A 12,546-nucleotide genomic window follows, 5' to 3' on the forward strand; every position below is an offset into this window, starting at 1 on the left:
CCTCCTTGCACAACCTACACCTTGGGTCTTGTCTGGTGTGGTAGATCTGAGCCTCTATTGCTCTGGTGTTTAGGGCCTGTTCCTGGGCGGCCAGGATGAGTGCCTCTGTGCTGTCCTTGAGTCCAGCTTTCTCCAGCCATTGGTAGGTTTTCCTGACATCARCCACTTCAGTTATTTGTCGGTGGTACATCCCATGTAGGGGCTTGTCCTCCCATGATGGTACTTCCAGCACCTTGTCTTCTGTTCCCCATTGCCTGAGACATTCGCTGAGCACATTGTCTGTTGACGATGTGCTCATATATGTGTATATATATATATATATATATATATATATATATACACATATATGCACATATACACATATATGTGTGTGTATATACACACACACATATATATGTATATGTATATACCTATATATACATGTGCGCGCACGCACGCGCCTGTGTGTGCCCGTGTGCGTGTTTGTGTATGTGTATTATGAGAGCGTAGTTGCAAAAGGTGAATAAAATGGGACAACTTTGCTGAAACACATATGAGCTTTCACGGTGTGTGTGCACACACACACACATATACATATGTGGCAGTATGCCCTGTAGCCTTTGAACACACCACACAAGTGCCTGAATCTAATTGATTGTGGCGCTGGCTGCCTGTATATAAAGGGCCCTCCTTCACCTGGTTGACATCACGTTGTTTTCCTTCCAGTTCAGACCTCGGCGTTTGTTGGTGCTGCAGAGATGAAGGCAGGCTTCATCTCTCTCCATCAAACTTATTACTTGTGATTTATTTACATTTTCTGTATAACAGCTGCAAATTAATGCACGCTCAAACAATGCGCTTAATGACGCTCTGATCGCCGATCCATCGTCCTTGTGGTAAGAATCTTCCCACACTTGACGTTTGTTAGCTTAGCTTTAGCTCAGCTTCTGTTGTATATCCAGGCCGCCTGTCCGTCTGTACAAGCTCCATTTCCTCCTTCCTGTTACAGGCACTACATAAAGAGCTCAGTGGTAAGTGAAGTGCTAGTTTTTTAGTTTTTGCATGCTTGGAGATTCCATTTGTAACATTTATTTTTGATAGCCGCTGCTGTTTGTCCTTGGCCGGCTGTTTGCCTACTGTTCTGGTTGTCCCCGACTGGCGGTCCACCTGTCATCTGGGTCATCTCTCGTCTGCCTACCTGTCGTCCTGTTTGCTGGCTTCATGCCCACCATCCTGGTCGGCGTAAAGCTGGCTCCTATCACTCGTCCAGGAGCTGATTTGGGCTGATAGGTAACCAGCTCGGACTATCCTTCTAGTGCCGTTCTGAGTGGCGTCTGCTACAGCAGATCGGTTTCTCCCAGGACTGACTCTTAATTTGGACTATTGCTGCTTGATTAGTCGTGGACTGAACTGTATAATTGTATTGTCTGTAATTTGAATGTTTCTTTCCTTGATGTTGACAGGAACGGCCAGCTCGTGGTGTTGGTGGAGGACTTTCTGGGTGGTGGTACTACTTTTGGTTTGGTGCACGATTTTCTTTTGTTTTACTGTTTCGTTTGCTGTGTTTTCTTTTAGGACACTACCCTGAATTTCACTCCTATCTTTGAGTTGAGCTAGACTTTTAATGTGCGAGTGGTTTTAAACTAGTATTTTTGATTAAACTAAAACAATGGTGTAATTTGTTGAATAGAGAGATTGTCTCAAGCCTGATCTTTAGCAGGTCTGTGTGGCTTAAAGGTAACTTTTTAGTGGAGTCATTACAACCAATTTCATCTTAAAAGTGCTTTTAAATTTAAGTTACCAATTCTTACCACAGTGCTCCCGCCACACACACATATATATAATTTCCCATTCAAATGCTCGAAACGAAGCTGGTGAGGCAGCAGCGAGCCTTTGATTGTGCAACCTCTCACTAACTGCAATGGTTGCCATTGGATGGGAGCATGTTCCTCCTATCTGTACAACGCCAGCGAGAAAAGAAGCGGTTTTGAGTAGTACTTCAACATTTTTTCCCTTTGCTGTGGACCATAACACTAAATTAATAATACCTACATTTCCAAGTTTCATTGAATTAACAGAATTACTCTTTTGCGGCAGCGCAGCTATGGATGGCATGTAAAAGCATAGTTTTTTTGCCCTCCAGCGTCCGCATGGAAATTTCCATATATAAACAGCATGCAGAGTGTCTATATTTGTAAATCTGATTATGATTAAGTTAGTGCCTCACCTGCTATGAACCTCACTGCATGTCACTGCTATATATTGTATCTAATATATACATTAGATGTACTATTATAGCCCATTCTTATAGTTCTGTGTAACCTAAAAGTGGGGGAATGCCTCTTAGTGCTCAATACCACCCATCAGATACTGTTTCCCCTGTGTTAAATTGGGGGAACAGTATATGATGGATGGCTTTTAGCCATCAGGATGCATTGCTGTACTTATGGGTGAATTATGGCCATCAGATATTGTTATAGAGTGTCTGGGCTCTCCCTTAGAGAGAGAGAAGCTCAGTCATACAGTATGGACTAAAGAGTAGGGCTACTGCTCCTCCATGGGGGAGCCAGTTGAAGTAACTTGGGAATCTAGTTAGGATGCCTCCTGGATGCCTCCCTAGTGAGGTGTTCTTGCCACGTCCCATCAGAAGGAGACCCAGAGGAAGACCCAGGACACACTGGAGAGACTATGACGTGGCATGGGAATGTCTTGGGATACCCTAGGAGGAGCTGGCCAAAGTGGCTAGGGGGAAGGAAGCCTGCATGTCCCTACTTAGGTTGCTATCCCCGCGACCCGTGTGGATGGATGGATGGATGGATGGATGGATGGATGGATGGATGGATGGATGGATGGATGGATGGATGGATAAACATCAGGAGTTGAATAAAGCTGCTCTGATGGACTTTTTTGGTGTCCTTAAGATGGGAAATGGCATAGGGAAGGCATTATATTGAGCCATGTGACAGATGAAGTATACAAATGTTGTGGAGTCATTGCACTAAGAAGCGGGAGCAATGGTGAGATCAGAGTGTGGGAATACCATTTTTGGGAGAAAAATTTTAAACAAACTTGCAACGGGAACCTCTGAGTGCAAAGGTGACATCCTAGAAGTCCATGCTGTTTTGAAGTTGTGATGAGGTCTGCTGGTAAAGGTGTGTGATGGCTGAGCAAAAGGAGTTGCAAAGAGGTGTACCGGAGAGTCGTGGTCTTGGTGTTGGATGGAAGACACTACAGAAAGGCTAAGAGGCAAACCGAAGACAGGAACTGTATCATCGGTTATAGGTTGGGCGATTGTTTCAAGGTAGTCTCGATGGAGTGAGACAGCAGGGAGAGCAAAACATGCCAGGTAAGCTAGCTATGCACAAACGTGGCAGGAAAAACCTCACCATATTAGCCAATAACTAGACTGAGGTAAAATCCAGAAGTAATGTAGCTTGAGAAAACACCAAAAACAGTTAGGAAAGCAACACCAGTAATGTTAAACAAACTTTTGTCAATCTTAATCAGATGGGGAAGCGGCATCTGAAATTGTATGACCTGTACATGAATGTTGGGGAAACTGAGACTGAAAAGCCCACTTTCAGCTCACCTTAGCCTGGTGAAGGTCCACCCCATACATGGAGAGTTTTTTGGCATTCTCCAAAAACATCAGGTCTGCCTGAGCTGGACACATTATCCTGCCAAAAGAAAGAAATAGAAATGTAACAATTTATGCATTGAAAAATAGTAAAAACAAAATATATCTTTCTACATCATTAATGAATGAGTCATTCATTAATGATGTGCTGCATTGTGTTAGATACACTGCAGAAATCAAAGAACAGCGTTGAACAATACTATTAAAGTGCCTCAGATAATAAAATGCAGTCAAACCATTAAAAAAACATGGAAATAAATTAGATAATTTGGGAATGTAAAAATCATTTCCATCACTGGTTGACTTAGACCGTAATCTCACCTATATGTATGATGCAGCTCCATCATTTTGTCCTCCAGCTCCTTTGTCTGACCTGAGGCCATTTTCATCTCCTTAGCATAATCATTGCCGTGCACCTCAGGGTCATACTCACCCAGCTCTGATTGCAAGGCATAGGAACCTAGCAGAGCCAGGGTAACAAATGAGCAAGGAAGACGTCCCTGTAGAATATCTTTCCGCAGCTGTAGACACAGGTAGTACCTTTAATGTACAAAACAGAAATAATTCAACAGTTACAATTTTTCAGGGAAAATTGAAATGGGCTTTTAATGGAAGTCTGAACAGAGCAATTGAGCTGAACATGTTCTACAGAAGGTTCAGTTCAGGGACAAGCTCATCATCATCTCCTGCCCCCACACAAACAGACATCCCACCTTCCTCTGACCCACAGCTTTCCTGTCCATCTTCCACCTCAGTCATAGACTCTTCTGCTCCAAAAGTTTGTCTTATGGAAGCAGAATCAGGACCAAATCAGGAGATCCTACATCATTTGGTTCCAATACCAAAGGAAACTCACCCATCAGTCATCACCTACTGATCAATGACCTGACATCCCACATCATGAAGGTCTTGGAGATACTCCTGTTGGCCCACTTGAGTAGGCAATTAAGCACATATCAAGACATCCCTCCAAATTGCCATGGATTTGGAGTTGAAGACACTATCCTACACTGCTTCAGCAAAACCCACTGTCATCTGGACAAAGCAGGTAGCACCCATGAGAATCATGTTATTTGATTTCTCCAGTGTATCTCACACAATGCAGCCTGATCTGCTCTGTGAGAAACTCCAGAAGAAACAGGAGGAGGCCTCAACAATCGCCTTGATCTATGTATGACTACCTAACAAACAGACCACAGTTTGTGAGACTGAAGGACTGTGTGTCTAACCAGGTGGTCAGCATCACAAGAGCACCGCAGGGAACTATACTCTCACTATTCTTTTCACTCTATACATTTCACACTTCCAGCACAAATCCGACTTCTGTCATCTACAGAAATATTCAGATGACTGCAGTTGTTGGGTGTATCAGAGATGGACAAGAAGCTGAGTATGTGGGAACAATCATCTCATCTTGAATGTGAACAAAACAAAGGAGATGATGGCAGATATCAGGAGAAACAGGGTTAGATCAAATCCTGTTTCCAGCATGGGAGAAGAAATGGAGGTTGTTGAAGAATATAAATACCTCGGTGTTCATCTCAACAATAATCTGAACTGGAGACGCAACAGTGAAGGGTCTATAAGAAGAGACAGAGCAGACTAGACTTCCTGAGGAAGCTGAGATCCTTCACAGTTTGCAGCAAGATGTTTCAGATCTTCTATAAGTCTGTTGTTGAGAGTTTTATCTCTTCTGCTGTCATCTATTGAGGCAGCAGCATCAGGAATCTAAAAAGGCGCAACAGCCTGATAAAGAAGGCTGGTTCTGTTCTGGTTCTGTTCTGGAACGACTGTGGAACCTCTGAGATGACAATGCAAAAAAGGATTTGTCGTAAAATCAAGAAAATTGTGGAGAACGCTGAGTCTCTTCATGACACTCTTAGGAAAACAGTGTCTTCAGTCAGAGGCTTTTTCAAAGTCACTGTAATACAATCCGCAGATCTTGGCAGATCTTTCCTGCCAACAGTCATCACTATCTACAATAATTCTTTGAAGAATTCAAATTCATATGAGTTACAATGACATTTAACTTTATTTTGTAGTAGCAAAGTAGTTTTGAATTTGAAATGTCTGAAAGGGATTGTTGAAACTGATTCCAAATTGAATAAAATTAATCTTTCCCCAATTCTACACACAAATACTCCATGATGACAATGTGATTTTTTATTTATTTATGTAAATTTATTAAAAACAGAAACCAAGAAATCAAATGTACATAAGTATTCACAGGTTTAATGCTTCTTTGATCGGCTTTTGGCAGCAATTCATGCCTCAAGTCTTTTTGAATCCAATGCCACAAGCATAGCTCAGCTATCTTTAGGCAGTTTCACCCATTCTTCTTTGCAGTTTTTCTCCAGTTCCATCAAGTTGGATGAGGTGTGTGTGTAGACATGTTCAGATATCTCCAGAGATGTTTAATTGGATTCAAGCCTGGACTCTAGCTTGGCCACCCCATGACTTTCAGACTGGTGTTTGAGCCATTCCTTTCAGACCTTGGCCATATGCTTTGGGTCTTTGTCTTGCTGACAAATAAATCATCGTCCCAGTCCAGAACGATGAGGTTGTTATACAGTATGTCTCTTTACATCACTGCTTTCATTTTTCCCTCTATCAATAAGAACAACCATAAAAACATGTAGAGCCATATAGTGTCCCTATAAGTATTTCTGCAACTAGTTCCAAGAAGATGAAGCAGAAAACTGAAAAGATTTATTTCCAAGTTCGGTTCTGAGTATAGGCAAATAGATTGAAGAAATTTTCCGCAAAAGAAAACTCATCTGTTCCTCCAAATTTGAGATTAAGAGCCCAAAAGCAATGGCTCTCAATCACACTTGGACATAATTAGAAGTTTTTGCAAAACATATACTTCTAGAAGTAGTTTTACTGTACTTTTTGCTTCCACTTGAGCAATGCTATTTTAAAGAGTATATACCATGTTTTTAAATCCTCGCTTTTTACATGTAAATCATTCACTTATGGTCCATATAAAATGGAACTGCAATGCTTTGATCTGAATTCCTTGTGATTGTAGGTGCCACAGACTCATTGTTTACCCCTGTTCTGAGGTTTGTGTAAGATATTTGTTTGTGTAAGACTAAACAAACGGAAAATTAATACAAGCTCATAATCAAAGATTAATCTAACAGTTCTACTGTAAATGATAACTGATATTTCCACAACATGAACATATCTTGTCATAGCTGTCTTCATAACACATTGCTTGCTGTGCTTTTTTTCAGACATTAATGTTAACGCAACTTTCATTATTTTAAGCGTAGAAATTGAACACTGTTGTCTTCAATTTCACAGCAGTGAAATCACTAACATTTACCTCCTTTAGGGTAAAACTGGTAAGTTTAAATACAATAAAATTACAATTATTAAACAGCATGATGCATGATGTACCTTGTTATGTCCTCTGACAGCTGGGCTGGATCCGGTGGGTAAAATTTCACATTAAAAGTGAAATTATAATTGGCTCCTGAAGAACAAAATCCAGAGTGATTTTGAATAAATATATAATAATGCAATAAAGTCAAAAAAGAATTCGCAATTTATTTGTATATTTAGCTCACCTTGCACCTGCCTACGAATCTCTTTGGTCAAATCCATCCAAGTCTGTCAGAACAAAAGAAGAATGTATGATGTCTATTACATCTCCATGAATACAACAATCTCAGATTCATTTATTCAATAAATTCTTTAAGATGCTCTTTTATATGAATGGAGTAGAAAGAGAATATTAGATTTATGATAAGTGCTCTCACCTTCATAGTGGGGGTCTCCCAGATGGCCAGGCCATAATAGTCTTTTTCCAGAAGGTTAAGGTGATCACAGACTTTCGTGAACAGCTCCTGGCCTTTGACATGTTTCTAACATATTTGCAGACATGGAAAGACAATGAAGTTCACTCTCACATAGTGAACTTCATTGTCACTATGAAGTTCAATGAAGAATTTGTTGATCTCATTAACAAATTAGATTTTGTGTACTGCAAAGCACTAATAAGACTTCATCAAGAGAAAGAAATATTTTTAATTTAATCAGAAGAGTTTAAATTTAAACAAAAATTTTGCCTCAATTTTTGCCAGATATGCTTTACTTACCTGGGTGTATATCTGTGCTTTGCACTACTTGTTATGAATCACACTGGGACATTAAGGGACATCCAATTTGTGATGGAAAGGAGAGGATGTGACCTCATAGAGTAGTTTTCAGCTATTTTTGTGCAAATATACTGTATGCTGTTATAGAGTTCCAAGTCAAAAGTAACCAAACAGGAGGAGGGTCTTAGTGCTGTCAAAAAATACTGCTCAATGTACTAATAGTGGAGAAAACAACTACGGAAAACTATTTATCCAGCATCATGGGTGGCCATGCTAACTAGCCTTAGTTTGTGAACTAACTTTACCATAGCAGAGAGCACGTGGGTGGTGGAGTTGTGATGGTAGTGATGGTAGGGTGGTAGTGATTGACAGCACTAAAACCCTCCTCCTTGCTCCGGGGACTGAGGGGTGTATTTCTGCAGATTTTTATATTTTTTTTCCACAGATTGTGTTATATCATGGTCCGTTTAAGAAACATGTAAAAAAAAAGTAATTATTTTATAAAAGTGACTTACTGCAGCTTTAAATCTTGGTGTTCTCTAGTAGTAATTATCTAAGTCAATTCTCAAAAAGACATTTTTTATTTTTAAAAACATTATTTTAGTTTTTATGTTTTTACAGTTTAGACACGACATCATTAAAAATCAGTGCTGCTCACATTCCTAATGCTATTTGGTGTACCCAGAATTAAGTCACTGAAGTGAGGGGGTGCAAACTGTTAGCTGTTGTACTATTGTGCCCTGAACGTTTTACGTTTTCTTATTTATACAAGGTTTAGACAGCATATGTTTAGAAATGTCAGAGAACAGCATGACAGCCTTTCTGCACTGCAGAATAACCCAACTAACAGAGATAAAGCATTTTTTACATGGATAAGTTTAAACCAGTGACTACAGCACCACGTACGTTTCTATACAGTTATTGGGATACAGTCTGATTTTGGACCAACACAGATGGTGTCACCAGTTTTCTGACTAATTTATTTTTTTATAGTAAATAAAGTATGATTGTCAAAAGCAACAACAGCAAGAACAATCTTTACACTTTGCTTAAAAATAGGGAAAAAATCCTTACATCCAACTCGCACTCAAACAGAGCGTCATCCAGCAGTGTGACTTTGATCTGCAGTGTCTTTGGTCGGCGTGGAGCTCTGGGAGTCTTGGCCTCCTCCTCTGTTGTCTTCTCCTTATCTTCCTTACCCCTTCTTTCAGAACCAAATTCCTTTTCTTTGTCATCCTCCTTGTCCAGAACCACTGCCTCTCCCTTTTGGTCATTCTTCTCCTTCACCTTTCCAGTCATGTCCTCAGCTGCATCTTTCTTTTCTGCCTGAAGAGCCTGACAAATTAATTTGAATAATGATACCACACTGTTCTAAATTCTTTAAGAATTTGTTTGGACAGTAGGCAGCTTTATAGGTTTCTTTAGGGCTGAGTTAAACTAAACTAATGAAGTGGAATGGGTGAACATATATATACAATTAAGCTTATGGCTAGGGTTAGGGTTATGCATACTTCATCCAAGCAGTATGTTTCTTCTGGAATAAATGATGTAACTGGAAGTTACAGAAAGAAAGAGGGTCAAATTAATGTTTTACCATTAAAGAACTATATTTAAAAAATCTGTGTTTTAGTCAGTTTCATAAACATTTGTTTATTTTGGCAGAAACGTATACTATCACATTTTCTGAAGGAGCCAGATAACAATGAATTTAGCTAATAAATCAGAAAAACAGAAATTCATTTTACTCATACCACAGAAACTTAAAGTGCTGTATAAGTTTTGTTTTATGACAGTTAAATGTTTCAGATCAAATTAATTTTATGTTTTGACAAAAAAAAATCTATGTAAAAACAAAATACAAATTTTATCACAGGGCCAAAAAGATATCCAAACCAAACTGGTCCTACATAAAAAAGGAAATTACTCCTAAACCTAATAAGTGGTCGTGCCACTCTTGGCAGACACGGCAGACATCAACACTTCATGTGTATTAATTCTGCCACACTGCATGGTTTTAATATAAGTGGGCAGTTGCCACTACATTTGAACTAGAGTCCAGATCCAAAACCCTCTTTTGTTTTTCAAAGATGGATGTTTGCCACACTATATTTAGTGTATATTTAAGCTATTAAAGTTGAAAATCTTTTCCTTCAGAGTTTTCTGCTAGAGAGCAAAATTCATGGATCTGTCACAAGATCCTGAAGCAGCTAAGCAGAACCACACCATGTTTGAAAAACTATAAAACATCAGACCACTAGTCTGATGTTTTCCTGAAATTCTTTAAGAAAAACAACTACACAAAACACAAACAAATTCTCCAAAAATTCTAAATTTGTCCTATCAGTCCACAGAATATTTTCTAAAACACCTGTGCTGTTTTATGGAGCCGTAAAACCTTTATGAAACCTTTATTTAAATTTTTGATCACCATTAATTCTGACCTTTCAATTCCCCTAGAAATCACATATTTTGTCCAATCTGGTTCTTTTTATTATTGAGTCATGTAACAATGTTCAACAGAGATAGAGGAGGCATAAGCTGCTTTAAATGTTATTCTGGATTCTTTGTGTGACATCTTGAATGAGTTATGAGTTATGAGTATAGGTTCAACCCTGTTCAATACTGTCTGCATAGTGACAATGAAACCCTCAAATTTTGTTCATAATTTTACAAGGGTAAGGCTGGTTGGAGTAGAACCATTTGATCAAGGAGCTAAATTATTATAAAAATCTGCTTTATGCCTTATATTAAAATGTAAGATCTAAAACATCTGTAAGAGAGTAAATGCATTTTCACAGCTTACCTGAACTTCTGCACTGCTGACTGAATGTTGGTCTAAGGCAACCTCTCCCTCTATTTTCAATTCAGGTTCAGGATCAGCAATAGGAGCTTTAGCTTCATCTTCCTCATCCTCTCTCTGTCCCCCCTCACTGTCATACTGTGAACGCCGTTTAAGGAGGGAAGAGAAGAGGCGAGAGAGACCACGGCTGGTAGAATTTTGATTTTGAGGCTGGAGGTTGTCATCCTCATGAGAATGCAGCTGAGGATCTTGGCCAGCTTCTTCCTGCTGCTCTTTTGGCTTTTTCTGGTGACTTTCCACTTCATCTGTGGTCATGGCAACAGCTGTTAAATTACATAAAAAAGACTAAGTATGAAATTAAAACCAACAATGTAAATATTTATAAGATAAAACATAAACAGAAATTGATTAAAATTAGTTTACATCACTTTTACAGACATCTTCTAAACTCATACAGGAGTGATCTAAACTTTCTTTCAAGTCTTAATAATTACTCCTGTCAAGCTGTTGTGTGGATGAGCCAGGTGATTGGTGCTGTGACATCGTTGTAGCTCCTAAGAAGAACACAGATCATCTGTGTGGATATGGCACCCTTAAATGAGTCAGTACTTTAAATAAGTCAGTATGTGGTGAGAGACACATCCTTCCCTCTGAGGACCAGACGTTAAGCAAGTTAGCAGGTACTCAGAATCTTTCAAAACTAGATGGAATTATGGGCTTCTGGCAAGTACCACTGTCCAAAGAGATGGCCCTCTTCACCACATGAGTTATTTAGTTATTCCTACTAACATTAGAAACTCAGTTTTGGAAAATAATACATGAAGGCTATTTGGGTGTGGCTAAATGCAGACAACTTTTCTTAAATAAAATGTTATATCAAACCTATTTTGTCATTTTTAAACTTTTGTACACAGTTTACCCATGATCTGCCAATAAGTGTTTAACACCAGTGAAGAAACTTTTAGTGGTATGTTATGATGCAGACCTAAAAATGTACATAAATCCTTAGCTTTCATTCAATATAAAATCAACCCAAATCTGCAAGCAGAACCACGTTCAGATGATGGTTGAATCAACATTTATTCCTGACTGATTCAATGTAGAATCAACACAAATATGCATGCAGATCCACAGTCAAATGTGTTGAATCAACATTGAATGAATGTAAAATAAACAGAAATATGTGTGCAGAACCATGTTCAGATGGTTGAATCAATGTTGTTTCCTAACTGATTCAATGCAATAAACACAAATATGCATGTAAATTGACATACAAATGATAGTTGAATCAACATACAAGTGACTGACCACTTTCAATGTTGATTCAATGTTTCTGGCCGACATTGATTCAATGTTGTTTCAATCATTCTGTGCTATCTGGGATAATATTACAGGAAGCTCATTCAAAGCATGAACACAGCAACTTTTGGTCTAATAAAATGGAAGATGAAGCTTATTTTTGTCATAACTCCTTAAGATCAACAGGGGTTGCTATTCTTCTAAATAGTAAAATTAACTTCCAGGATCAGACAATTTAAAGTAAAATGGCCGAAAATGGTCACTGGTTATTCCTCACTGTCTGTTCGGATACAGTCATACTTATTTTGTTTATATATATATATATATACACACACACACTGCTCAAAAAAATAAAGGGAACACTCAAATAACACATCCTAGGTCTGAATGAATGAAATATTCTCATTGAATACTTTGTTCTGTACAAAGTTGAATGTGCTGACAACAAAATCACACAAAAATCATCAATGGAAATCAAATTTATTAACCAACGGAGGCCTGGATTTGGAGCCACACACAAAATCAAAGTGAAAACACACTACAGGCTGATCCAACTTTAATGTAATGTCCTTAAAACAAGTCAAAATGAGGCTCAGTATTGTGTGTGGCCTCCACGTGCCTGTATGACCTCCCTACAACTCCTGGACATGCTCCTGATGAGGTGGCGGATGGTCACCTCGTCTGGGAAGGATCTCCTCCCAGACCTGGACTAAAGCATCCGCCAA

General features: G+C 38.9%; 2 protein-coding genes across 17 annotated transcripts in view; both read right to left on the bottom strand.

The window, feature by feature from the left end:
• Positions 1-12,546, bottom strand: part of dlgap3 (discs, large (Drosophila) homolog-associated protein 3) — a 908,365-nt gene that overhangs the window by 269,341 nt on the left and 626,478 nt on the right. The gene's annotated exons all lie outside the window — the stretch shown is intronic.
• The window catches only part of epb41a (erythrocyte membrane protein band 4.1a), an 86,553-nt gene that overhangs the window by 66,485 nt on the left and 7,522 nt on the right, over positions 1-12,546 (bottom strand). For all 12 annotated transcript variants that reach the window (XM_008421563.2, XM_008421561.2, XM_008421560.2 and 9 more), the window contains exons 2-8: positions 10,526-10,845; positions 8,797-9,057; positions 7,384-7,488; positions 7,192-7,234; positions 7,022-7,097; positions 3,938-4,156; positions 3,569-3,656 (exon numbers count right to left, since the gene is read on the bottom strand). In XM_008421563.2, coding sequence (XP_008419785.2) covers positions 3,569-3,656; positions 3,938-4,156; positions 7,022-7,097; positions 7,192-7,234; positions 7,384-7,488; positions 8,797-9,057; positions 10,526-10,845 — 1,112 coding nt within the window. The remainder of the gene's footprint in view (positions 1-3,568; positions 3,657-3,937; positions 4,157-7,021; positions 7,098-7,191; positions 7,235-7,383; positions 7,489-8,796; positions 9,058-10,525; positions 10,846-12,546) is intronic.

This window comes from Poecilia reticulata, linkage group LG11, assembly GCF_000633615.1.
Source record: "Poecilia reticulata strain Guanapo linkage group LG11, Guppy_female_1.0+MT, whole genome shotgun sequence".
Taxonomy (NCBI): Eukaryota; Metazoa; Chordata; class Actinopteri; order Cyprinodontiformes; family Poeciliidae; genus Poecilia; species Poecilia reticulata.